Source organism: Vulpes vulpes, chromosome 9, assembly GCF_048418805.1.
Source record: "Vulpes vulpes isolate BD-2025 chromosome 9, VulVul3, whole genome shotgun sequence".
In the NCBI taxonomy this organism is placed as follows: domain Eukaryota; kingdom Metazoa; phylum Chordata; class Mammalia; order Carnivora; family Canidae; genus Vulpes; species Vulpes vulpes.
This window is the reverse complement of record NC_132788.1, coordinates 104,238,057-104,265,790: the sequence shown is the minus strand read 5'-3', so window position 1 is coordinate 104,265,790 and position 27,734 is coordinate 104,238,057. Positions and strand designations below refer to the sequence as shown.

The window sequence follows — 27,734 nt, the reverse complement described above, 5'->3', positions numbered from 1 at the left end:
TCTTTGCTGGAAATAGAAACTGGCTTGAAAAATGAGAAGAGACCAGAGAGATCACAATCGTTCAAGAATGGGACAGGACATGGAGGAAAGGAGAGAGCCAGAAAAAGGAAGTTCCAAATTCTACACAAAAACTCTGTGTATATCTCTTGTTCAGCCCTGAACCATGCGTGAGCAGGGTGGACTCCAACCAGCCCAGCTAAGGCGAAAAGAAAGGAAGAGAGATTTCACCTGCCACCCACCACGAGGAAAGCAGACTTTGGAACTTGAATCTAGACAGGTCAATTACCTGATTTATTTATTTATTTATTTATTTATTTATTTATTTATTTATTTTCAGTTACCTGATTAAAAAAAAAAAAAGAAAGAAATCAATCAGGGCAGCCTCGGTGGCTGAGTGGTTTAGTGCCACCTTCAGCCCAGGGTGTGATCCTGGAGTTTCCGGATTGAGTCCTATGTCGGGTTCCCTGCATGGAGCCTGCTTCTCCCTCTGCCTGTGTCTCTGCCTCTCTCTCTCTGTGTCTCTCACCAATAATAATAATAATAATAATAATAATAATAATAATAATATCAGAGGCACCTGCCTGGCTGTTGGTTAACCACCTACCTTCAGCTCAGGTTATGATCCTGAAGTCCTGGTTTTGAGCCCCACATCCAGCTCCCTGCTCAATGGGGAGTCTACTTCCCCCTCTACCTCTGCCCCTCCCCCTGCTCGTGTTCTCTCTCTCTCAAATAAATAAAATCTTTTAAAAAAAATCAGTGCTCTGCAGAGGAATACAACAGAATCCAGAGTCTCCACGATACATCTTGACAATGTCCAGAATACAACCTCAAATTACTTGATCTTCGGAGAAACAAGACCACATGACCCATACTCAAGACAGAAGGAAATTAATGGGGACTAGCCTGTGAGGTGACCCAGATGAGGCGACCCAGATGTTGGAAAGAGCAGCTATGGACTTTGAAGCAGGTATTACAGTCTATTCAAGGATGTGAAGGGGAAAAAGAAAAAAAAAAAAAAAGCTTCTATCGAACGAACAAATAAGAAACCTCAGCAGAAAAGCAGAAAAACAAACCAAATGTAAACTCTAAAACTGAAAAATATAATGCCTGCAATTACAAAGTCATATGTGGGCTTGATAGCGACTGAAGATGATGAAAGAGTCAACAAATTTAAAGCTATCTTAGATACTAGTAAACACTCCAATTGAAGAATAAGAAAAAACAAAGGTTGAATAAAGATGTGCCATCTGGGGGCAGCCCTGGTGGCCCAGCGGTTTAGCGCCACCTTCAGCCTGGGGTGTGACCCTGGAGATCTGGGATCGAGTCCCACATCGGGCTCCCTGCATGGAGCCTGCTTCTCCTTCTGCCTTTGTCTCTGCCTCTCTGTCTCTCTCTCTCTCTGTCTCTCTCTCTCTCTGTCATGAATAAACAAATAAAATCTTTAAAAAAAAAAAAAAAAAAAAGATGTGCCATCTGGGGGATGCCCAGCTGGCTCAGACAGAAAAGCCTGCAATTCTTGATCTGGTTGTGAGTTTGAATCCCATGATGGGTGTAGAGATTATTAAAAAAAAGAAAAAAATAAATAAATTGCCTTTGGGGTACCTGGCTGGCCCAGCCGGTAGAGCCTGTGACTCTTGATCTCAGGGTTGCAAGTTCCAGCCCCAAGCTGGGTATAGAAATTATTTAAAAATAAAACCTTAAAAAAAAAAAAGTACCATCTGGAAATAGACAGTGGTGATATTTGCACAACACTGTGAATGTACTCAGAGCTACTAAGTTGCACACTTCAAAATGGCTAAAATGCTGAATTTTATGTGTTGTATGTTTTACCACAATTGGGCCAAAAAAAAAAAAAAAGTGCACAGTCTCAGTAACCTTTGGGTTGTTATCAGAAGATCTAACAGGCATGTAATTTGAGTCCCCAAAGGAGAAAGAAACAAGATTGGGGCAGGAAGAATATTTAAAGTAATACAAAAAGACTGTAGTTTCTCCCACGTCTACATATATCCAAGAAAACTCACGGAAATTGGCCATAAAGATACAGTTGTGCTCAGGAGAGTTATTATATCAGGAAGTTGGGGGAGGAAGGAGCTGGTCTATTTGTTTTGTGATTCACTGATTTTTACGAGGAATGTTTCACAGGGACTTAAATTTTTTAATTGTGGTCAAATACATATAAATATATTGTCTTAATTATTTTTAAGTGTACAGCTCAGTGGTACTAACTATAGTCATATTGTTGGGCAACCATCACCACCATCCACTTTTTCATCTTCAAAACTGAAACTCTGTTCCTGTTTTTTTTTTTTAAGATTTTATTTATTTATTTATAAGATACAGAGAGAGAGAGAGAGAGGCAGAGACATAGGCAGAGGGAGGGGCAGGGGGGAGCCTGATGCGGGACTCGATCCCAGCACCCTGGGATCCCACCCTGAGCCAAAAGCAGATGCTCAAGCACTGAGCCACCCAGGTGTCCCAAAACTCTGTTCCTATAAAAAGCTAACTCCCTACTCCTCCACCCAGGACCCCTGGTAACCTCTACTCTGCTGCTTTTTTTTTCTTTCTTTCTGTTTTTAATATAGTATTTATCCTACTGTGGCTGGTGTCTGTCACTGAGCATAATGTCCTCATGTTGTAGCAGGTTATCAGAATGGCCTTCCTTTTAAGGCTGAAGAAGATTCTAATGAGTATATATATTTAAGGTGACTTTTTATTTTATTTTTTTTTTAATTTATCTATTTGAGAGAGAGTGGGAGAGAGCATGAGCTGGGGGACAGGCAGATGGAGAAGTAGACTCTCTGCTGAGCTGGGAGCCCGACCCGGGGCTTGATCCCAGGACCCTGGGATCCTGATTTGAGCCAAAGGCAGACACTTACCGGACCAAGCCACTCAGGCGCCCCTAAAGGTGACTTTTTAAATAGAAAATCATATTAGCACAAAAGGAAAATAAAGGTTTCCACTGAAGGGGTGGGTGGTTGGCAGAGGAGATATGGGCTTAGAGGGGGGCATTTCTAGCTGTCAAGGAGCTCCCCACCCTAGCTCATCATTAAGAAACCAATTCCCAATCAAGCTCAGCCCCTGCCACTACCCACCCAGTGGAGGGAACCGTGGGTTCCAGGTTGTACTCTGCTGGCACCCCTTCTCCACCCAACCTGGTCTAACATCTGCTCGACTTCTCCCACAGCTGGCCACTGGGCCCCTCTGCCACTCCCTGGTGACAGCGTACATGGACACAGGTGCAGACAGGGCTGCTTTCCGGGACAGCAGGCCTTGCCCATACCCATACCAGGGACTGCCCAACATACATGCGATGCTGGTACCATGCCAGGTGTTACCAATACAAGTTTGCCCAGGGCAGGCTCTGTGCCAGGTGCTCTGCCCTTCTATCATGGAAATGCTGTCAACATCCATATTTCCTTTTTTTTTTTTTTTTTTTTTTTACTGAGAGAGTGTGTGCATAGTGGTGGCAGGGAGAGGCGGGGACAGATGGAGAGGGAGAGAATCTTCAGCAGGCTCCATGCCCAGTGTGGAGGCTGGTGCGGGGCTTGTGATCACGACCCTGAGATCGTGACCTGAGCCCAAATCAAGTGTCAGAAGCTTAACCGACTGAGCCACCCAGTGGCTCAGTCACCAGTGGCACGAAAAAGCCCCAGCATCCCTTTTTCGTGGCTGAGTCTCAGGGACCCTGAGTCATCTACCCAGGGTCACACAGCTGGCACCTGAACCCTGCTCTCTATCACTGGGTGTTCCAGACGGGCGAGGGCGCACGGGACCTTAGCTCGTCAGCAGCAGCCCTGGCTTTCTTGGAAAGCAGAATCTGCCCCTGGGCCCGCACTCTACGCCATCTCCACCTCTCTACTTTGGACTCTGCCTAGGGCCCCAGGGACCCCCCCCCCCAACCACGTCCTTGGCCAATCGCAGTGGCCGATCTATATGTTCACGACCTCCCACTGTGTATGGGACCCTCCGTCTGCCCCTCCTTCCAAGCACTGTGGCATCCTGGCTCCCCTCCTCTCTGCTCTTCTGTCTCTAATCCACGCTGCCTTGCCTCCCCTTTGGCCCCAAATCCAGTCCTGGGCCCCCACGGTCATCTGCTGTCCCTGGACATTGCACTCACTGGGGAGCGGCGATCAGCACAGGCGCACTGTGGGTTTCTGATTCCCGGGGCTCCCAGGTCTCTCCCCCAACAAACCTGCTAGGCCAAGAGCACCTGACTGCTCCTTGCCCAGGCGCGCACCACGATCCTCCACCCCAGTGTGTGCTCTTCCTCCCCAGGATTCTTGGCCAACGTCCCACCTTCCACCCAGTCTTTGGGGACAGGACTCTGGGAGTCATCCCAGATTCACACAGCCTGGCCTCTGGGCCCCTCCTCTGGTCCTGCAACGGCATCTGTCTGCCATGTGACCATCGAGTGGGTCCCTTCCCACTCACGTCCCACAGCTACGCCCTCCTCTCTCATGTAGTAATGGGGCCTCCTCCCTGGGCTCCCTGCCTCTGGGTTTTGCCTAGGCCGCCCTTCTAATTTGGCCTGAAATGCCGCAAATGCTCCTGCCCCCAGCACTGTGCACCTAGGCACACCTCTGGGCCTTTGCACGTGCCGTTCCCCTTACCAGTAATGCCCTCCTTGCTGCCTGCCAAATGCCTTCTGCTTCTTCACGACTCTGCTCTCAGACTCGTCCACCAGGAAGCCCTGCCCAGCGTCCCTGGGCTGGACTGGGGGGCCCTCCCCTCCGTCCTTCCCACAGCCCTGTCATGCTTGGGCCCCAGCCCGCTCCCATCTGTGCATTATGCACTCGCCAATCTCCTTCAAAAGGCTCACTTTGTTTTTCAGTACATTTATTTTCAGAAGAAACTTTGCCTCCCTCCCCTGCTGAGAAAGCCAGCATCAGTGTCACATGCAGACAAGTGGCCATGAGACAGAGACAACGAAAACAAGACATTGAGTCCTGGCCAGTGCTTGACACTGGTGAGGCTGCCAGTCCGGGTCCTGGCTCTCCTCGTTCAAGCGGAGGGTGGCGAGTGCCTGTCACCTGGCCCTCAGTGATACAGGGGCAGCGTGGGAGGCTCGGGCTCGAGGTCGCCCCAAGGGAGCGAGCCTGTGACCCCCTCCTTGCAAGCGGGCTGTCCTTGGGGTTTCACAGGCGAGGGAAGTGCTGCCCAAGAGACCCTCAACAGCTGACATGTGGGACGTGACAGGGGCTGGGACAGGACTCGGTAGGGACGTCTTCAAAGAGTGGGGGGTCGAGGATGTTGGGGTGGGCAACCACCCCCCTGGGCAGGAATGTGGGGACACACAACCCAGCGGTGGGAGGGGACAAGAGCTGTTTCAGGCAAATTCCAGGCGCAGGACTCAGAGAAGATGCCTTCTGAGTGCACAACGGGGTGATGATGGGGAGGGGCAGGGCCTCGAGGCCTCTGGAGCCCCAGCACCCCCAGGCACTGCCTCCCTGCCCCGACTGTCTCGCACCTGAATGTGAGCTCACACACTTGTCCGGGTTCCAGGTCACCTGGGGGCGAACCGTGAACTTCAGAGCCCACATGCCTGTGCAGATCTGCTGCTCCTGCTGGGTGGTCTCAGGCCGGCAGCACCTCCTGTGAAATCATCACCACCCTGTCTGCCTGCCTAGGAAGGGTGGGGAGCCCGAGCAGGGCATGTCCTCTGGGTGCAGGGCTGGGCTTCCAAGCCCCACGGGGTGGGGCAGAGAGGGGTCCCCGCCGGAATGCCAGGCTGCCCATGGGCCCTTTAAGGACCAGAGGTGTTTGCGTAACTAGAGGCCAAGCTGCACTTCCTCTTAGATGACCGTTGAGGGCTCAGAGGGGATGCGCCCAGATGCAGGGCTGCTCACCGATGGAGGACAAGGCAGGGGTGGGGGATGGAGGGCATGCTGGGGCGTGCAGGCCGCTGCTCTTCCCCACCCAGCCCTCAGCAGCACACAGCTCAAAGTACAAGCCTCTCCCTCCCCCGTCCCGTCCCCCCTGGGGACCTCCTGCAGACACCACCCACCCCCACCCGTGGTTCTCAGCCAGGGTCCGTGGCCAGATTCCCAGGATCTGGTCAAATTTCAGAAACATCACTCTCATGCAATACCCGGATGTCCCCTCGGCCTGAGTCACTATTCACCATTCCTCCCACCCTTCAAAGTAAGCAGCGTGCCCTGTTGCTGCTTCCAGGAAGCCTTCAAGACTTCCAGGCTGCATCATGGGCCCTCCATCGGGTTCACTTTATTTTGCCTTATAACTGCCCAGGGGGTTATTGATCTATCTCCCCCAACGAACAGGGTGTGTGTGGGGGTTCTGGGAGGACAGTCCTCAGGATCCGATTCCTGCCTCTGTCCACTGTCAGCTCCAGCTCAGGCCTCAGTGTCAAAATTGCCTCCTCGGAAGAGCCAAGTTACAACAGCACAGGTAAGGCAACGAAGAGTGACTTAGCAGGCGACAAACAAGGATGCTGCTAAAATTTACAGAGGGTGATGCCTCAGTAATAATAGAAGCATCCAGGCTCCGCGTCCTGGGCGACATGAACGACTCTAAAGGAGAGCCAGTGGCTGCAAAGGTCCACGTCGTAATGGTTTCTAAACAGTCGGTGCCCGATCGGACCGGCAGGCAGTATTTGAGCAATGCTTGTGTGCAAGTGACTTATGTACTTGGATTTCCCAAGGTCCCAAGGCGCGACCTCTTCACCTATTTCCAGAAGTCGAATTGGTTGTGCTCACTCTGGGTGATTACTGTTCAAGGTTGGAACACGTTGAAACAGGTGAGCAGCTCCTGCCCTCTGGCTTGCTCCTGTCTCAATCCAGAAGTTACTGCAAGCATCTTTGACGTTTCATCAATGCAAGCGCCACGGCGCCAGCTGTACCTGCCCGCCCCCCACGCCCCCGGAAAGTGCTTTGAAAATCTTCCACCCTGGGACAGCTGAGTGGCTCAGCCGTTCAGCAGGTTCAGCATCTACCTTTGGCTCAGGCCATGATCCTGGGGTCCCGGGATCGAGTCCTGCATCCGGCTCCTCCATAGGGAGTCTGCTTCTCCCTCTGCCTGTGCCTCTGGCTCTCTCTGTGTCTCTCATAAATAAATAAATAAAATCTTAAAAAAAAAAAAAAAAAGAAAATCCTTCACCCTAACAGCCAACTTCACTGAGAAAGTAGGACCGGTAACTCAGGCGCCTAAGAGATTTTGTTCCCTGAGCTCGTCCTACAGGCTCTTAGGTTTGTACGAACACATCCTATTCCACAAATTTCAGTCTTTCTGTGGAGTCATGTACATTTCCTTGCATGAAAATGGTCACAAGCTTCAAAATTCAAAATCAGTCCTTTGCCAGTGAGAACTACATGAGGGGAAGCATGTTCCCATGCAGTCATGGGTACAGCCTGACACCCTCCCCCCCGCCCCGAGAAGCGCCCCAATCTGCAGACCCGGGGAAACCTCTCGACTCCTAGTGCCCGTGGAAACGTGACCTGGCAGCGGAGGAGCAACTGTACTTTATTGTTAGGCACGAGCCATCTGGAAAACAGTACTGGAAACACACATCCTAAAGGGTCAAGGCATTTTCCCAGGATAAGGGTCTATCAAAAAAAAATTTTTTTTTTAAGATTTTATTTATTTATTCATGAGAGACACAGAGAGAGGCAGAGACACAGGCAGAGGGAGAAGCAGGCTCCCTGTGGGGGAGCCAGATACAGGACTCGATCCCAGGACCCTGGGATCATGACCTGAGCCGAAGGGAGATGCCCAACCACTGAGCCACCCAGGCGTCTCCCCCCTAGTTTTATTTTTATTCAAAAGCGAAAGATTCGAAATCTATGAAGAGGGGAAAGAAGTGATCTCCTTAGAGAGGCTCTGGCCTCCCTTATGCTCAACATGTTTGTGGGAAATCCTAGGAACACGTGGGAAAGTTCTAAATGTCCTGACCCAAAGTCGAAATTGCCACCAACTGCTTCCAGGCTTTGGGGAGGTTCCCCAGGAAGCTCCAGCGGGCGTCCAGTGCCAGGTGCTTCTGTGATCCGCATTTTGCAACCGAGGCACAGGATCACCCAAGGGCACAGAGCAGGAGGCAGAGGGCTGGTATTCAAATGTGAGCCTGTCTCCAAAGGCTGCCACCTTGTCATCACCACACAAACGTTTATTTATCGTGTGCCAGGTGCTGGGGTCCTAGCAGGGGACAGACTGGTGAGGATTCCAGCCCTCGTGGAGCTGTGGTCCTGCAAAGGGGGAGGGTTGGGGGCAGCAAATACTCTACATTTTATTAATTTATTTCATTATGCTGAGTAGCGGAGAGAAACCTAGGGCAGGGCAAAGAGATCAGGAATCGGGCAGCGGGAGCTGCAATTTTAAAGAGGAAGGTCAGGATGGTCTCCTTAAGAAGGTGATGGCTGAGAAAAGGGATGAGGACTCCATGGGCATAGAGCTTTCCAGGCAAAGGGAACAGATCGTGCAAAGGCCCTGAGGCCGGGCCATGTTCAGTAGCTTCATGTTACGGGGACAAAGCCTGCGGGGCTGGAACAGAGGGGCCTGTGGGAAGAGGCGAGGGCAGGGAGGCGACCGCCTTATATTAGGGTCACCCCAACCAACCTCTCAGATGGAGAAATGAGATCCAGAGGTAGCCGTTTCCAGAGCTTGTCCTGCCCACGTTCCCCTTCAGTCCCTGTCCTTGTCCCCTGCCATCTCCAAAGAGTTTAGTTAGACTCACTCGCTCCAGCTGTAGCTCCCCGGCACCTGCCAGGATCACTGTCCTACAGGAGCCAGGGCCAAAAGGAGCTGCCCTCGGACGCAACCACCCCCAGTGTGGAGAGGGATGGGGGTGGGGAGGCCAGCTGCGGCCACAGGGTCCTGGCGCAGCAGGACCACCAATCGACGTTCGAGTCCAAGGGTCCGAATCCCCTCGTTAAAGCCTCTGAAGCTGCTGAGATGTGGGGCAGGCCTGGGTAAGTGGTGGGGGTGGGAGGGGTGACCAGACCCAGGGGACCGGGCCCCTGTCCCCATGCACTAAGGGAAGGGGGGCCGAGTTCTTTCTCCTCCGCCTGCAAAGGGAGTGACGGCAGGCTGATGGCGGGACCATCCTCAAAATACAACCTGCTTCGGTTTCTGCTGCCTGCCCTCCCGGATCTGGGTTCCCTCTCTCAGTGTATCCTGCTCACACCCAGCTCTGTGCCCTGCCTGACCTGCCCGCCCGGTCACTGCCACTGCTCACCGCCCCCCCCTGCCTCCTCCCTGCCTCCACACCCCCTATCTGTGCCGTCTCCCGGCTACTTCACTTCCTCCGGGAAGTCTTCCAGGTCAGCTGAGCCCCATCACATGCAGGAAGGCTTGCCCACCGGGAAGAGGGGTGGATTCTCTTCCTTCCTCCTGCCAGCCTCCTCGGCCATCAGGGTTCCAGGAGCAACCCGTGCACAGGGGACCAAGTACCCTGCCAACTGCAAGAGACCCAACAACCTCTTACCCTCCAACCAAGGAGGCTCCTGGGGGCTGCTGTTGTTGGACTGAGGGACCCTGAGAACCTTCGCTCTCTGCGGCTGCCCCTCTGCCCACTCTGTCTCCCTTGCTCCCTCGGAGCCAGCCACACTGGCCTCTGACATGCCAGGCCTGGTCCGGCCTTTGCACATGCTGGTGCCTCTCTGCTTGGAACGCTCCTCTCATCCTTTGGGTTGCACACCCATGGCCCGACTCCCCGAACACCAGCTCCGTTTTGTAGTGGGCAGCAGGGGAGCTTCCTTTCGTTCACCGCCCAGCCCAGATGCCTCCCACTGCAGGCACTTCATAAGTATGTGCTGGATAAGTACATAACAGACACGGGCGGGGGACGGGGGGCGACAAGCACAGGATAGAGGGGTTCTCCAGGCAGGGGCTTGGCCTCTCCTCAGATACACAGTCATGGGATCCTGGGGCAAAATATGGGGTTGGGACCCCACGATGGGGTGGGGAGAGAGCTGAGGTCCTGCCCATTCATTGCGGGGAACTGGTATGATGGTCTCATATTAACAAAGGTATGAAGCCGAGATCGAAGGAGGGGAAAGGCCTCCTTTATACTGCTCTGATCAGAGCCTATTCAAGTGTGGCAAAGAAGAGTCCATTCTGAATGGCTTGGGGTGGGGCGGGGGTGGGAAAGACAGCCACGTAAGGGAGTAAGATCCCTACCACTGAATTATTCAAGCAGAGGATTCAGAAACTCAGCAGAGCTGACCATTTCCCCCTGGCTTCTGGCTTGCCACCGACCCTGTTTCCCTCTGCCCTCTCTCTGCTCAATCCCCCCAGGTGGGGATGTCTCCCAAGCCCCCAACTTGCTTCTTCCAAGCCCACCCTGCACCTCGCCTTCACCTGGGGGTCTAGCAGCGTCCCAACTTCCAGATGCTGGACACATGGCCGGCTTGCACCTGAACCTGCTCCCCCAGTGGGTGGTTGCTCCACCAACCCCCCTTCAAATCTCTCCAGGGTCCATGCATTCCTCCCTCATCCCCACCTCCATCCAGGCTGGTCTCTTACTTAGCTCCTGCACCCTGCGGATCCTCCCCTCCACCTCTCCCTCCACCTCTCTGAGCACTGCTCTCTCCACCCTGTTAACTCTTCATCATCCTTGTTAACCCACCAATGATCACCTCCTCCAAGAAGCCTTCCCTGGGGAGGGCCCCAGGGTAAATCAGGCTGCTCCCCTGGGCTCCCTCCCCCCAGACATCCAGGCATCTGTTGTTTCACCAGGTGCTTATTAGCATCTGGGCGCTGTGCTCACCTCTGAGGTGATGACTGCTATTAGTCCCATTTTACAGGTGAAGAAACTGAAGCAAGAAGGAGGTGAAGTCACTAGCCTGAGGGCACCGAACTCCCAACAGGCAGGACAGGTCAGAGGCAGCCTCCAGACAGCCGGAGAGAGGGCAGCCCGCAGTGCCCAGATAACAGAGGAGCCTGTCCCCAGGCACCTGCTTTCCCATGGGCATCCCAAGGGGGGTGGGAGGCCCGTTCCTGCTCCCCCCTGCCAACTAAGGAGCCCAGTGGCTCCTGAGCGCAGCGATCGCTCCAAGCCAGGCACTGGGCCAACTAAACACTTTACACGCCTGACTCACTCAATCTGCAGAAGGCCCTGGGTCTGGAGGTGGGCACGGTTACGCAGCGCTCCCATTTCTCAGAGCTGGAAATGGGGGCTCATCACGCTGTGAACTCCCCCTGGCTCTGGCGTCCTCCCCCATCCCCATTCCCTTGGGCAGCAGGCTGGGATCAGCCAAGCCCTTTCCTAGCCAAGGCTTCCTTTGATCAGAACACCACTCCTAGGCATAGGTACTACTGATCCATTTTACAGATGGGCAAACTGAAGCTCAGAAAACTTTCCCTGGGGCCACAAGGCCAGTTCAATGACCAAGTCTCCCAGTTCATTTCCACCGCCTCTTCCCTCCCCTGTCAAGACGCGGCCGCTGGGAGGAGGTGAGCTGGGAAAGCAGGCAGCAAAGGTCCTGGCTTAGCCTGCCGGGGCTCAGCTGTGCTGAGTGAGGATCCTGGCATCCCCCCTGCCACCTCAGCCATGTTCATACGCAGCAGCTGCTCTTGGAAGGGGAATGAGTCCAGACTGGGGGCCTTGGGAGCTTCCAAAGCAACCCCATACTCCAGGATGTCTTTTTCGAGCAGCCTCCCTAGAAGAGATCCAGGTCACGGGAGTGGGGCGAGCTTGGCTCCTGCACTGAGCCGCAGGACACCCCGCCTGGGTGTGGAGTCAGTCTCCGGGAGCCTCCCCCATCAGGTGGTATTTCACGGTTTTGCAAGTCAGACTCAGCCAGACACAGCCCCACCCCATCTGCTTCTCCCTCAGTTTCCCCATCCCCGCAAGGAAAGGCCCCTGCGCACTCCCAGCCGCCAGCGCCAGAAATCTCCTCGCAGGTTCCTTTCACGCCCCACTTCTGAGCAGGCAGGGGAGGCAGACGACGTTCTTCTGCCAAAATGCACCCCCTCCTCCCCGGGTCACCCCGTTTTCCACCACCCCTTCCGGTGGGGTCCAAAGCAGCAGCCTCCTCCAGTCCCCCCATCCCGCCCGCGCACAGCGGGGGACCGTCCTAAGCCGCACCAGGGCCGGGCTACTCACTTCGGTCTAAGCCTCCCGTGGCCCCGCCAGGCCGGAGAATGGAATCCACGCACTCCCCGCCATCTCCGAGGCGCGGGCCAACCTCTCCCCACCCCCGAGCCTCCCCTACGGCGCTTCGGACACGCTGGCCTCTTTTCTGCCCTGCAAGCACACCCGGCGGGGCCCTGCCTCCAGACCTGGCTGCCGCGGGTGCGCTCGGGCCCGGAGGACCCCCTGCGCGAATCGCTCCCCGACCCTCACTTACTCCATCGCCCCGAGGCGCCGGCCTCCCGCACCGGCGCGGGCCGAGCGGCCGCAGGCTGCTTACGCGGTCGCAGCCGTCTACGCAGCCGGGCTGCGAGGCCGGGGCCCCGCTGCATCCCGGCGCGCGCACGTCGGTGGCGCCCCGCGGGCGCTCGGCGCGGTCTCCCGGGCGTCTGACCCCCGCCCCGCCCCGCCCCGCCGCGCCGCGCCGCTCGCGTTCGCGCGTCCGCCTCCCCCGCGCCCCCCGCTCGGCTGGCGGCGCGCGGACCCTCGGGGGACAGCGCTGTCTCGGGGCGGCGGCCCGGGCCTGGGACCGGATGAGGAGCCCCGAGAGGCCGCCCCGGGCGGGGGGATGGGGGCCGGGGCCGCCATGGCCGCGGGGGCGGGGCCGGGGCCGGGGCCGGGGCTCGCCGCCAGGGTGGCGTTCGGGGCGCGGGGCGCTCGCTTACCTGGGGGCGCGGGCGGCGGGGCGCGCCGGGGGCGGGCGGCGGACGCGGAGAGGGAGCACGCGCAGCCCGCACGCGGCCGCCGGACTCTGCTCCCAGCGCCGCCTCCGCCGTGGGGCTCGGCGGTAGGCTGGGGGGCCGCGGGGCGGGGCGGGCCGCGGGGCGGGGCCCGGGGGCGGGGCCGAGCCGGGGCGCGGGGTCCAGGCGGCGCCCGGCCCTCTCCGCGGACCGCACGGCTTCCTGCGGACCCCCGCCCCGCGCCGCCGGCCCGGCCGGCCCCGCCCCCGCCTGGCCCCGCCCCCGCCTGGCCCCGCCCCCGCCTGGCCCCGCCCCGGCCACACCCTGGCCCCGCCCTCCCGCGCCCAGGCCCCGCCCCCGCCCCAGGCCCGCCCGGAGGCGCGCTTGGCCTACATCCAGCTGCAGGTCCTTAGCCTGCGCCTTCTCTCTCGCGTCCGAACGCAGCGCGGCCGCGCTCGGTCCGGCCCGCGGTTCTGTTCCGTTCCCCGCACGTGCGCCCGGTCCCCTCCCGGGTCCCCTCTTCCGGCCTGGCTCCGACCCGCGCATCTGCATACCCACTGCGGGCGCCCTGGTCTGCTGGCGTCGCTGGGGAGGCCGGGACTCGGTGTCAGGCCTCGGAGGCCACCTCGGGTTGCCCCGAGCCTGGGGACCTGTCCCAGCTGGCACACCGAGCCGCTCCAGGTCGTGGTTGGGTGGGGCCGAAGCGCGCGGGAGCCGAGCGCCCGGTCGGCAGGTCGGGAGTAGTGGAGGGCGGGCGGGCGGAGGCTGCGATTTTGTGGGGGCCCGGGTCAGGAGGCAGAGCCGTGGAGGCGGCGGCGGGGCGGGGGCAAGTTGCTTCACATCGCTGAGATTTGATTTCCACACGTGGGAAGGGAAAGGGGCCAGAGAACCTGTGCCTCCCAACCCGGCTCCAGGGCTTTGCACCTGCTATTCTTCTACGAGACTGTTTTCCCTTTTCAAATGCGTGCATCCTTCTCCCTCAGACCTCAGGGCCCTCTGCAGAGCCCCCCTCACTCCTCTACCCCCAAAGCTCCTCTGTGCATGGTGGAGAAGGAAGATCATAAAGCCACTTTCTCGAGTATAGCTGCTAGGGCTGCATCCCCTTGCCCCTGGGGGTGCTCAGAGCATAGCAACCATTTGTATTAATAGTTATGGGAGACACTGGAATGGGGGAGACCAGGCCCCAGGGGAGAAGCAGCAGATCCCCCAGAGAAGTGGAGGGGGGGTGCCAGAGGATATGAGTGTGCCAGGGTCAGAGACAGATTTCAGGGGGGTAGGTGGGGTGGCTGGAGGAAGGGGTCAGCCTGGCAGGAAGAGATGCAGCTGAACTTTCTGCAGTTGGGCTGCTTCTTGGCTGCCCTCTGCCCTCCTTCTCCCGCCCCTACTCCCTGTGTGAACATGGGACATTCAGGACAGGCTTCCTAGAGGAGGTGACATCTGAATCTGAGAGGTGAATGGATGGGGGCATTAAGCTGAGTTAGGATCCAGAGGTGAGTGAAGAGCCACAGCCGAGTGGGGCCAGCCACTTGAAGGCCCTCCAAGGCTCCCCGGGGAGTGGCACAGACTTAAAATTAGACTCTGCATTGGGTTCTTCTGGAGCCTGGTGGAGGGGGTGCAGACAGGAGTGAAGGGAGGGACTCCAGAGGGATCTAGGGGTTATGTGGCCCAGCTCTGGGCATCAGGGGAGGCCAGGACCTAGCTGGTTGGTGGGAGTGCAGAGATGCAGTCATTTCTCAGCTGGCAAGCCCAGCGCAGACCCTAAGGAGGCCCAAAGCTGGGACCTGAGGGAGAGAGGGGGAGCTCCTTGCTTCTTCCTCCCCTCCAGGTTTTCACACGTTTTGTGCCCATAGGGGGGACACATTGTGCCTGGGGAGGCCGGTAAGCCCTGATCCAGGTGGAAGATGCTATAGTTTTGATTTGGGAAAGCGGAGATCAGGGGGCCAGGAGCCAAAGAAACAGGTGCCTCTAGAAGCCAGAAACACATTCTCCCTGAGAGCTTCCAGAAGGAATGAGCCCTGTGGATACCTTGATTTCAGTGCAGTGAGATCCGTGTTGGACCTCAGAGCTCCTGAACAATCAGATAAATAAATGTGTGTGTGTGTGTGTTTAAAGATTTTATTTATTTATTTATTCATGAGAGACACTGAGAGAGAGAGAGGCAGAGACACAGGCAGAGGGAGAAGCAGGCTCCACCCAGGGAGCCCGATCCCAGGTCTCCAGGATCACGCCCCGGGCTGATGGCAGGCACTAAACCACTGAGCCACCCGGGGATCCCCCTAAATGTGTGTGGTTTTAAGCCACCAAGTGTGTCATCATTCATTCCTGCAGAACGCGAAACTCGCACAGACCCCCCATCCTCCCGCCCAGACACCTGTTCGTGCTCCCGGGAACCCCCTCCTCACCCCCAACACACACATCCGGACCCAGTTTCCAAACCAGCAGCCGGGAGCCCCATCCAGGTCAGACCCACACCCCCTGCGGGGTGCCCCCCATCACCCACCCCTCCGGACCTCTGGCCCCCTCCCGTGGTCCCCGGGGCTGCTGCTCCCTTGTTCTAGCGGGGTGAGGACTGCCATCCCAGATGCTTGCCTGTCCCTGCCTCTCTCTGCCCAGCACTGCCCGGCTCACGCCAGGCCTCTTGTCCCCGACCTGTGGCCGACTGTCCTTCCTGGCTCAGCCTTTGCCAGTCAAGACTTCTGGCTTCATGGGGGTTGAGGGGGCTCCAATTCACAAAGACCTGGGCCTGTGTTTGTGCTGTGTGACCTCGGCTGTGTGACGCAGCCTCTCTGAGCCCCGTGGTGTCATCATCTGGGGAATGGAAGATAACCAGGCCATCAGGTGTGGGGGTTACCTGGAGGGACCTCTGTCTCCGTGCTTCCCCATCCAAAGGGCCTGAGTCAGGGCTGGGGAGGGTTGGGGCAAATAGAATGGGGAGTGGAGAAGCCTTTGCACTGGCTGTTCCTCCTGTCTGGGACTGTCTGCGAGTCCACGCGGCCCTTCCCCCATCCCTTGGGTCTTTAGTGAAAGGTTCACCCCATAGGACCCATTCTCCTCCCCCTGCCTGTCCCCCTCGCCAGCTCTCTCTCTTCAGCCCTCCTCCCTCTCGGTTTTTAGACCTGTGCCTGCCAGCCTCCCCCTGGAAGAAGTTCACCCCTCAAGGCTAGGGGGTTCCGCCTTGGTCCCCCAGTGACCCTAACACAGGAGACGGGGCCTGGTACACAGTGAGTGTCTCACGGATGTTCTTTAAGGGTGCAGAGAATGGGGAGAAATGAAGCTTGTCCAAGAAAGGCTCAGAAGAGGGGGCCTGCTGGGTATACCCGCAAGTCTGTATGTCTCCTTGTCGGGGTGTCTCCGGGTCCATCTGGGTCTCTGTGCATTTTTGTGTTCCTTAGTGTGTTTCTGGGGTGTCTGTGTGCAAGCATCTGAGCATGGACATGCGCAGCCTCAACTTCTCTGGCTGCGTGCAGGGGTGGGGCGGTGGGAGGAGGGTGCTGAGCTTTCCTCCCTGGAGCGGCACTGCCTCCCCCAAGGGCCCTCCCTGCTCCCAGTGGGGGCGGGCTAACCGCCTTGGGTGGACCATGCCCACCCCCTAGCCCAAGGTTCCCTGCAGCCCGGCAGGGCACCCACACTGGGAACTTTACAGAGCCCAACATATCCAGCCCTGTCTGTGAAGCAAGTGCATTTAAAATTCCCACTTCAGGGGCACCTGAGTGGCTCAGTTGGTTAAGTGTCTGCCTTTGGCTCAGGTCATAATCCCAGGGTCCTGGGATCAAGCCCCGCATTGGGCTCCCTGCTTGGCAGGGAGTCTGCTTCTCCCTCTCCCTGCCACTCCTCCTGCTTGTGCTCTCTCTCTCTCTCTAATAAATAAATAAATAAAATCTTAAAAAAATTAAATAAAAATGCCCATTTCATAGATGAGGACACAAGCCCAGAGGGGTGCAGTCAGCTGCCCAAGGCCACACAGCCAGAGAAGAGGCAGCTTTGAACTCAGCTCCTCCTGACCTCTCACCTTTTGTCAGCACCCTGCTTTCTTTCTTCTTTCCCTTTGCTGGATTGGGAGGCTCATGGATGGGGACACAGAAGGTCTGCACCTTCCCTCGGCCTTGGCAGACTCACCCCCCCCTTGCTCTGAATGTCCTTACTCACCTATCCCCAGGGCTGGCCTGGCCCCCCCTGCGGGTGATGGGAAAGGGCCCCGACACCTATTGTGCATCTGTCCCTACCTTCCTGCTCATAGGACGTCCTTCCAGGTTCATTGATTCCCGCCTTCCACCCCGACACTCCACAGGCCATCCGGGATGCTCTCATTTCTCCTCATCCCCACCTGCATGCCCGCGACTTCTGCACGATCTAGCAGACAAAACATCCGGGGCCTAGAGGTACCGTGACCTGTCATCCAATGTACCTGGGACATGGGACAGTCCTGAGCAAGCCATGGCAGTTGGTCATCCTAGCAGGAGGTAGGGTCACTTGCCCTCGGTGACACAGCAAGATCAGGAGCCCCCATGTCAACACCTGCTGATCCAAGATACCATCCCCTCTCCTAGATTTGACTAGGAGGATACTGGGTCCTATTTTTTTTAAAGATTTTATTTATTTATTCAGGAGAGACACAGAGAGAGGCAGAGACACAGGCCGAGGGAGAAGCAGGCTCCCTGCGGGGAGCCCAATGCAGGACTTGATTGCCATTCAATATCCTAATTTACAGTCAAGTCGAGGGTTTTTAAGATAGTCACAGGGTTGGGCAGCTCTCACCACCTTGTTTTTTGTTTTGTTTTTAATAAGCTCTATGCCCAACATGAGGCTTGAGTTCATGGCCCTGAGATCAAGGGTCGCATGCTCTAACGAGTGAGCCAGCCAGGTGCCCCACCTGGCTTCTTCTTTTTAAGGGAACCAGTCCCCTGATCTGAGGAACAGTGTAATGAACACCCTGGTGCAGACCCAGAAGTACAATAGCCAGTCACAGGGCGTGCACAGGTAGAGTGTTTTTTTTTTTAAGATTTTATTTATTTGACACAGAGCACAAGCGGGGGTAGGGGGAGTGGCAGGCAGAGGGAGAGGGAGAAGCAGGCTCCCCGCTGAGCAGGGAGCCCGATGTGGGGCTCCCTCCCAGGACGCTGGGATCATAATCTGAGCCAAAGGCAAATACTTAACTGACTGAGCCACCCACGTGCCCCTAGAAGCTCTTAAAACAATTTATTTAAGTAATCTTGACACCTGATATGGGGCTTGAACTTATGATCCCGAGATTAGGAATTGCACATTCCCCTGATTGAGACAGCCAGGTGTCCCAAAGCTCTTTTTAATATTAAGGAACTTACTTCTTATTCTCTGACATAAGCTGTAGTTTTCTCCCCCCTCCACTCCCACCCAGTTTGTTGTATTTTTACCTTGTTTATTATTGTTTTCTCCCCATGTGGATTTGGATTTCTAAAAATCCATTTGGATTTTTAGGAAGCTGGACTCCCCTTTTTCTTTTGTGGCTTTTATTTTTTTTTTTTAATTTTTATTTATTTATGATAGTCACAGAGAGAGAGAGAGAGAGGCAGAGACACAGGCAGAGGGAGAAGCAGGCTCCATGCACTGGGAGCCTGATGTGGGATTTGATCCCAGGTCTCCAGGATCGCGCCCTGGGCCAATGGCAGGCGCCAAACCGCTGCGCCACCAAGGGATCCCTTTTGTGGCTTTTATGTTTAATTATTTTTCTTAGGAAGACCTTAGCTATTCTCAAATTTTTAAAAGGCCTATTTTTAAAAGGCCCCATTGTGTTTTTTCCCCTAGTACTTTTATGATTTTATTTCTCACGTGTCAAACTTTGATCCAGCAGGAATTTGTATTGAGATAAGGTGTGAGGTAGGGACCTGACTTTTGTTCTTTCCGTTGTCCCAACAGTGTTCATTGCATCATCCACCCTTTAGATAGTGCAGCGCTAAGGCTGTCACGTCTACAAGGAGGGTAGTTGTAAGGTGTGGGGGGAAGCTAGACTTGACACAACATGAAAACTGTTTGCTACTAAATTGATAATTTAGGTAATAAGACCCTGCTTTAATCTCTGGGGTTGTTTCAGCACTGAGCTGCACCCATGGAACATGATTTTTTTTTTTTTCTTTTTTTGGATCCGTTGTTCTCTGGTTGTGGAATGTTGTAAACATTCTCCCAAAAACAATGTCAGCACAACGCAAAATGATTCTGCAAAATGTCTGTTGCAAAATGATACGACCAACCTGGAAACTTGGGGGATTTCATGTGATGGAAGAAAGAGGCTGTGGACAGGGACTAAAATGTGGGTGAGTTATGGACAGAGGAGGAACTGATGGTCAGTCCGAGGAATAGTTAGTTAAACATGGAGAAAGAGCCCGTTGGTCGAGGCAGGACAGGCTGCTCCAGGGACGGTGAGTCAACCATCAAATGGGTCAGATGCAGACCCATGTCTGGTTTCCTGGGGCCACCATCGCAAAATACCACAAACTGGGCACCTTGCACAAGTTCTGAAAGTTCTCACCATTCTGGAAGTTCAGTGTCCAAAATCAAGGTGTTGACAGGGCCGTTCTCCCTCCGATGGCTCCAGGGAAGAATCTTCCCTGCCTCTTCTGGCTTTCATGGCTGCCAGCAGTCCTTGGCATTGCTTGGTTTGTAGACACATTGTTCCAGTTCCTGCGCATAACCAATCTTCCTTCTCTGTGTGTGTCTGTGTCCAAACTTCTCTTATGAGGTCATTGGATTAGGGGCCCACTGTACTCCAGGATGAGCTCATCTTACTTTGATTGCATCTGCAAAGATCCTTATTTCTAGATAAAGGTCATATTCCCAGGTACTGGGAGCTAGGACTTCAACGTATCTTTCTGGGGGACGCAATTCAACCCACAATGTGTGTGTGTGTGTGTGTGTGTGTGTGTGTGTGTGTTTATTTTCTCCCCCAATGACTCCAGAATCTGATTGAAATATTAAATGTGAATTATTAAATACAGCTTGGTGGTGGTAGTGAGGGGGATAAGTGACCTTCCAACCCCTCCATGAGTTAATTTATTTTTCTGTTTCAAGAATTAGCCTGTAGTTTCAATGGCAGCTCACATCTTGTTTACTATAAAGCAGAATGAATTCCTTGTCATAGTTTGTGCTCTGTTTTCGAAGGACACGGTTCCTTCCAATCAACCCTTTTGTTTCTTGCTCTGGCCTTTCGCTGCCAATGTTAATTCGAGGGGCTTTTCTCTGGGACCAGTGAGCCAAAGCTGATGAAGAGGCCTCTTGGTAATTCCAGGTCAATGTGCTGGGCGTGTGATGAGGGAGGTTGGGTGAGCACAAGATGTTCAGGACGTGGGTAGGAGGTCAGGGTGATCTTCCCAAGGACAGAATGTCCGTCAGCTGCAGGGGCAAGGTGGGCAGGGATGCAGGGGGCCAGGGAAGAGGTGGGGGGGTCCCCTGAAACAAAAGTCCAGTGTGACCTAAGGGGGGGCAGCATGGCAGAAACTGTTCATTCAAGCCTGGGGGGCCCCGGGCTCACCCTTCATGAGTCACAATTGGGTTTTTATAGGAGAGTGTCATACTCTGATCTGCAGTCTGAAAGGTCACAGGGCCTGTGGTGTGGGAGGTGCAGGGAGGGAATAGGGAGAAGGAAGCTGGTTTCCCAGCCGAGGGTGTCTGGAGGCTGATGGGATGGATGGGGTGGGGGGTAGGGGGTGGGCAGGGGTGGAAGGGAAGGACAGGGAGCCAGCACGGAGGTCTCAGGGGCAGGTCTGCAGCGCCTCGCATGATGTCCCTCTCTAGCTGGGTGGCCAGGTGGGTGACCCTGAGTGGCGGGCATAGGGCAGCAGCAGGCTTGGAGGGACAGTGCCCGGTTGCACAGGAGATGTCCTGATGTCCGTGAGAGGCAAGCCCTGGAAGCTCATGTGTCTGTCTGGGCTGGGGAGGTGGGGTCCCTGGTGTCAGCCCCGGGTGGTGGCGTGGGGTGGCAGGCGGCCTCGTGGGTGACACTCCCCGTGGGTAAGAGTGACAGGAGGGGCTATGGGGAGAGGCTAGGCCAGACTGCAAGGGGGCCAGCCAGCTGGGGCTCGTCCTGCCTCTGCCCTCAGGCAGGTGCAATGGGCCTCCCTCTGCACCCAGGCCGCAGAGGCCACCAGCAGCCTTGCTGGAACTTGGCCTCTAGACCATCCTGGAGCAAGAGTGGGATGGAGGCAGTCCGAGGGGAGGAAGAGGACGAGGAGGGGAAAGCAGCATTTATTGACCACTTCCCACATGCAGGGCATGTCCTCGGTGTCTTGCCTATTAAAAGTAACAGCAGCCGCAAAAAAACTGTCACAGGGCGCTTCAGTGCCAGACAGTATTTTAAATGACTCATTCGACCCTTCCATGGCCCTGTGGGGTAGGCACCTTTATCTCCTTTCATGGATGAGGAAACTGAGGCACAGAGACCTTAGGGCCCCAGCTCAAGGTCACAGAGTGTGGGAATCCAGCGAGTCACCGGTGTCAGTGCAAAGCTGGCCGCCCTGCGAGAAGCCTGCGGGAATTTGTTTTGGGGAGGACGGGGCTGAGGCAGGAAGAGCTGAGACAGGCTGCACTGAATCCCCCAAGGTTCACAGGAGTGCGGGGTGGGAGCTGGGAGTGGGGCTGACCTGACTCCACCTCCCTGGAACCCCCCCCCACTTTCCTTTCTGAAATGGCTGCAGGATTGGGGGGGTTGGGGGGCTGAGTGTATTGGGGGCAGAGGCCTTTGGAAATGGGAGGAGCAGCAGGGAGCAAACACAGGCTGAGCTGGAGCAGGGGGCTGGAGGTGTGGGGGCTGCTCATGCTCTGGGGTCCCTGCCTTGTCCTCCTCCACGGGAAGTGGGCACAACCCTCCTGCAGAGACCCAGGGTTTCTCAGTTCTTCCCAGCCCTGGAGTCCCATCCCCCACCCTCCATGTGGGGGTGGCTCAGAGGATGGGGGGGCCTCCCTCTCCGAAGGAAAGGACCCTGGGGTGAGCCACTAAGCTTCTGCATATGACTCAAAGCCTTCTCTTATATTTTACAAAAACCCCGTGTGTGCGTTGGAGCTGAACCTCAGAGGCAAGAGTGCGTCACGTCACGCCAGCCAGGCGATCTGGCAAAGAGGAAAGCAGGTGCCAAGGCCTGGAGGTTTGAAGCAGCATATTTGGGGCTGAAGGTTAATTTGATGGTGCAAGGAACACAGAGGGTAGGTAGAGGTGAGGCTGCAAAAGAAGCAGGACCAGCGCCAAGAAAGTCCTTAAAAGGCTTGGCTCTAACCTTGGGGGCCACAGGGAGCCATGGAAGGGTTTAGAGCAGGGAGGACACAGTCTCACGTGTGTGCCCTAGAGATCCCCTGGCTGTTGTCTGCAAGCGGGCCGGGGAGAGGGGAGAGGTCAGAGCAGTTGCTCAGGGTGGAGTTGAGTAGGGCAGAGGGGTAGAAGGGGAGGGTTTTTAACTTTTAGGAGCTTTTATTTGAATTAGTGCACACACACACACACACACACACACACACACGTCACAAATGTTTGTGCTCATAGAGCCAGGATGCGGATCTAAGACGGAAGCTCACCAGCCCCTGGAAGCCCCTGCTGTGCCTCCTTCCTGTCGCTCCCACCCAGGGTAACCCCTCACTTGACTTTGAATAGCACACACTCTCCCTGACAATTGGACTTCCAATAAATGGAAGCCGGTGGGGTGTTCTTTTTTTTTTTTTTTAAGATTTTATTTATTTATTCATGAGACACATAGAGAGGCAGAGACACAGGCAGAGGGAGAAGCAGGCTCCCTGCGGGGAGCTCTATTTGGGACTTGATCCCAGGACCCCAGGATCACGCCCTGAGCCGAAGGCAGATGCTCAACCACCGAGCCACCCAGGGGCCCCAGTGTATGTGTTTTATATGAGTTATATAAATAGTATCACACTGTATTATTATTGCACGAGTATTTCACTCACAAGTATGTTTTTGAGACACATTTATGTTGAGATGGAGATGAGAGGGGAAGCTACTCATGCCTTCTTCACTCCTCTATAATATTCCACAGGACCATCCTCCTTTTCATTTCTCTACTCCTCCACTGATGGACATTCCAATGGCTTCTAACTTTTCATTCTTCACATTTCAAAATCCACTGTCCACTTTTCCGGCTGCCTCTGCTGTATATGGTTCCATTTCTTTCCATTGGCCATTTGGAGATGACCTTTTGTGAAGGGCCCATTTTTCTGTTGGGGTTTCTGCCTTTTTCTTTCTTTTAAAGATTACTTATTTATTTATTCATGAGAGATACAGAAGGAGAGAGAGACAGAGACACAGGCAGAGGGAGAAGCAGGCTGCATGCAGGGAGTCCAGCTTGGGACTCGATCCTGGGTCTCCAGGATCACGCCCTGGGCCGAAGGCAGCACTAAACCACTAAGTCACCGGGGCTGCCTGGTGTCTGCCTTTTTCTAGTTGATTTGTAGGAGTTCTTTATGTATGCTGAGTACAAGTCCTTTGCCGGATATTTTTACAGCAATTTTGGAAGAAGTCTTGGGAGGCATTCAGAAGGTAAGGTCAACAGATCTAGGTGGCTCAGTGGAGAAGAGGGAGAGGCGGGAGTGGAGAATGATGCCCCAATCTCTGGGGCCAAGTGTCAGAGTTGACTGATGGGGCCATTGCTGAGGTGGGATTCTAGGAAGAGTCACAGGTGAGGGAGGTGCTGGTGGATCTGCAGTCACCAGAATTTGTCCTGCAACTCCACCGACCATATGGGGCTCCACAGGGAAGGACCCTGGGTCAGCCACAGACCTCAGAAATCATGTTCAAGATAGGGAGCCTTGGGGCACCTGGGTGGTTGAGCATCTGCCTTCAGCTCAGGGCGTGATCCCAGGGTCCTGGGATCGAGTCCCACATTAGACTCTTCACAGGGAGCCTGCTTCTCCCTCTGCCTGTGTCTCTGCCTCCCTCTGTGTGTCTCTCATGAATAAATAAATAAAATCTTAAAAAAAAAACCCATAAGCATTCTTGTGTGTTTTTCTCTTCTTTTCTTTTTTAGAGTTTATTCATTTATTTAAGTAATTGCTACACCGTAGGTGGGGCTTGAACCCTCAACCCCAAGATCAAGAGTCACAGCTCCTCTGAGCCTCCTGTGGCTTGCAGCATGTCCAGGTGGACCACCTTTTGACTCGGAGCACCAAACAGGATGGGGTCTTGTGGGCCAGCTGAGGATGGCTGAAGATCTGACACAGCATTTTCTTTTCTTGCATTAAAAAAAATCAAAGAATAATTAGCATGAAAAACTACCTTTTTCCTTTGTTATGCAGCTCTGTGAATCTTAAGCTGTGCAGAGATTCGCATAACCACCAGACTCAGGACACAGAACAGTTCGATTCCCCCCCCCAATTCCCTCACCCTGCCCCTTTATGGACTCCCCCAGCCCCTCCCCACAACCACTGACCTGTTGTTCTGTATCACGACAATTTGTCCTTTGCTAAGACTGTTGTATATAAGTGGAAACGGTTTGTAGCCTTTTATTTTTGTTTTGTTTTGATTTATTTTTGGTTTGTAGCCTTTTTTTTTAAGATTTCATTTATTTATTCATAGAGATAGAGAGAGAGGCAGAGACACAGGCAGAGGGAGAAGCAGGCTCCATGCAGAGAGCCTGACGTGGGACTCGATCCAGGGTCTCCAGGATCATGCCCTGGGCTGCAGGCGGCGCTAAACTACTGTGCCACCAGGGCTACCCTGGTTTGTAGCCTTTTGAAGCTTGCTTCTTTCAGCATGAAGGACAACAGGATTTTATTATTATTATTATTATTATTAATTATTATTATTTTTTAAATAGACTTCATTTATTAGGTTCACAGCAAAATGGGGTGAAAAGTACAGGGAATTTCCCTTTGCCTCCTGCCCCTGCTATGCACAGACAGTCCCTCTATCCACACAGCAGAAGGGACCTTACTCACCATCAATGAACCCACATCGACACATCAGTATCACCCAAAGTGCACGGTTTACACTGGGGTTCACTCTCGGGCCTGCACGCTCTGTAGGTGTGGACAAATGGATCATGCATGTATCTGCCATTTTAATATGGCACAGAATAGTTTCACTGCCCTAAAAACCCTCTGCCCTCTGCCGTCCATCCCTCCCTCCCCCCTGGCACCACTGCTGTTTTTACTCTCTGTACTTCTGCCTTTTCCAGAATGTCACGGAGTTGGAATCCTGTGGCGTGTGTGGCCTTTTCAGACCGGCTCCTTTCACTTGGTCATATGCATTTAAGGTTCTTCCGTGTGTTTTCGTGGCTTGATGGCTCATTTCTTTTTATTTTTTTTATTTTTTATTTTTTTTGGCTCATTTCTTTTTAGCGCCCAATAATATTCCATTGTCTCGGACCTCCCATAGTTTATTTATCCAACCACCTACTGATGGACTTCTTGGTTGCTTCCAAGTTTTGCCAATTATGAATAAGGCTGTTATACGCATTCGTGTGCAGGTTTCCGTGTGGACATAGCTTTCAACACCTTTGGGTAAATACTGAGGAACGCAGTTGCTGGATCATATGGGACCCGTATGTTTAGTTTTGGAACAAACTGTCAGACTGTCTTCCCAAGTGGCGGCACCATTTTGCATCCCCAGCAGCAGTGAACGAGAGTCCTGTTGCTCTACCTGCGACTGAAATTTTTTTTTTTTTGGAAAAGATTTTTTATTTTTTAAAAAGATTTTATTTATTTATTCATTCATGAGAGGCACAGAGAGAGAGAGAGAGAGAGAGAGAGAGAGGCAGAGACACAGGCAGAGGGAGAAGTGGGCTCCATGCAGGGAGCCCAATGTGGGACTCGATCCTGGGACTCCAGGATCATGCTCTGGGCCAAAGGCAGATGCTAAACCACTGAGCAACCCGGGGATCCCCGATTTTTTATTTTTTAAAGATTTTATTTATTTTTTCATGAGAGACACACAGAGAGAGGCAGAGACACAGGCAGAGGGAGAAGCAGGCTCCCTGCGGGGAGCCCCATGTGGGACTCAATCCCAGGACCTTGGGATCACGCCCTGAGCTGAAGGCAGATGCTCAACCGCTGAGCCACCCAGGTGCCCCAGATTTTTTATTTTTAAATGATCTCTACACCCAACGTGGGGCTTGAATTCATGACCTTGAGGTCAAGAGTCATATGCTCTTCCAACTGAGCCAGGGGGGCACCCAGCAACAGGATTTTTTTAAAACAAGCTTTAGTTCACTTTTCTCTTTCTTCTTTCTTTCTCTTTCTTTCTTTCTTTCTTTCTTTCTTTCTTTCTTTCTTTCTTTCTTTCTTTTCTTTCTTCTTTCTTTCTTTCTTTCTTTCTTTCTTCTTTCTTTCTTTCTTTCTTTCTTTCTTTCTTTCCCCTTCCTTCCTTTCTTTCTTTCTTTCTTTCTTTCTTTCTTTCTTTCTTTCTTCTTTCTTTCTTTCTTTCTTTCTTTCTTTCTTTCTTTCTTCTTTCTTTCTTTCTTTCTTTCTTTCTTTTTCTTTCTTTCTTTCTTTCTTTCTTTCTTTCTTTCTTTCTTTCTTTCTTCTTTCTTTCTTTTTAGATTTTATTTATTTATTCGTGAGAGACACCAAGACAGAGGCAGACACAGGCAGAGGGAGAAGCAGGCTCCCTTGGGTGATCCTGATGTGGGACTCCATTCCAGGACCCCAGAATCAGGCCCTGACCTGAAGGCAGATGCTCAATCACTGGGCCACCCAGGCACCCCTCACTCTGTTTTTCTTGTATAAAACTACGTGGAGCCTGGCTCCTCTGCACAGAGACTGGTGTGGGTCCTTACAAGATGGTCGGTAAATTCCTGATAGGGAGGCTAGGTGAACACCGTCCCTCTCCAGGGGTCAGGGTGAGATAGCTGTATGTCTTGGAGACAGCATCAAAAGTAGCCTTGGCAAAGTGCCCCAGGGCAGCAGAGCAGCCCCTGGCCGAGGGGTAGCAGTGGTCAGTACCGGCCATCATCAGGAGCTTCTTGGGCACAGGGGCTGAGACGATGCCAGTGCCTCTGGGCGCAGGGATGAGACGCACCAGCACAGAGCCACAGAGGCAAGTCACCTTGCACCGGACAGCCTGGGACTTGCCGATCTCATCCCGCTAATAGACTCACCCACACGGGGATGATGGAAAGCTTGGCCAGGATGATGGCCCCACGGGTGGCAGTGGCTGCCTCCTTGGAGCACTTGACACCCAGACCGACGTGTCCATTGTAATGTTCGATGGCAACCAAGGCCTTGAACCTGGTCTGCAGGCCAGCACGGGGCTGATTTTGCACAGGCCTGATTTTCAAAACCTCATCCTTGAGGGATGCCCCCAGGAAGAAGTCAATGATCTCAGATTCCCTGTTGGGCAGAGACAAGAGATAAATCTTCTCCAGGGACTTGATCTTCATGTCCCTGACCAGGCGGCCCAGCTTGGTGACCGGGATCCACTCCTTGTCCTCTCTCTGCCTTGCCTCTGTGAGCTCTGCGGCCTTGGCATCATCCGCCATTTGGTGCTCTCTCAGAGAAGCAGCCAGCAGCAGGATTTTGAATCACAGAAAAATCCAGACAAAGAATTGGGTTCCAAGTGGGCTCCAAAGAATTGGAGCTTTTTCTTAGAATATTACATGAAAACACTTTCTACTTTGTTAAGGGAACCCTTCCTGTATCGTTAGGAAAGCCTTCCCATGTTGTTAAAAATGTTCAAAACAAAACAAAACAAAACAAAAAAATGTTCAAAACATTTTTGATGACTGCATAACAGATTTCATCGTATTATTTTTTAATTTTGTTTTTATTCTCATTTGCTTATTTTTAAAAGGATTCATTTATTTATTTGAGAGAGAGAGAGAGAGAGAGGGAGAGAGAGAAGCCATGAGAGGGGGGAGGGAGAGAATCCTATGCAGACTTTGTGCTCAGGGCAGAGCCCTACGTGGGGCTCAATCTCACGACCCTGAGATCATGACTGGAACCAAAGCCGAGAGTCCAATGACAGAGCCGAGCCACCCAGGTGCCCCTTTATCTATTTTTTAGGTTCAAGC

General features: G+C 54.0%; 1 protein-coding gene and 1 pseudogene across 6 annotated transcripts in view; both read right to left on the bottom strand.

The window, feature by feature from the left end:
* The window catches only part of CERS4 (ceramide synthase 4), a 32,546-nt gene extending 19,039 nt beyond the window's left edge, over positions 1-13,507 (bottom strand). Inside the window, exon 1 of one of the 6 annotated variants that reach the window (XM_025985650.2) lies at positions 13,317-13,507. Coding sequence is in view for 1 of the 6 variants with exons in the window: in XM_025985649.2 (XP_025841434.1) it covers positions 12,300-12,304 (5 nt within the window). In the remaining 5 variants the exon portion in view is untranslated. Of the gene's footprint in view, positions 1-4,610; positions 4,724-5,467; positions 5,593-12,299; positions 12,470-12,747; positions 12,938-13,316 lie in introns of those variants that run through there. The other 5 variants (XM_072721579.1, XM_025985649.2, XM_072721577.1 and 2 more) reach the window with 5 other exon arrangements.
* LOC140594019 (small ribosomal subunit protein uS5 pseudogene) lies at positions 12,377-27,203 on the bottom strand (annotated as a pseudogene).
* Positions 27,204-27,734: the final 531 nt, after the last annotated feature.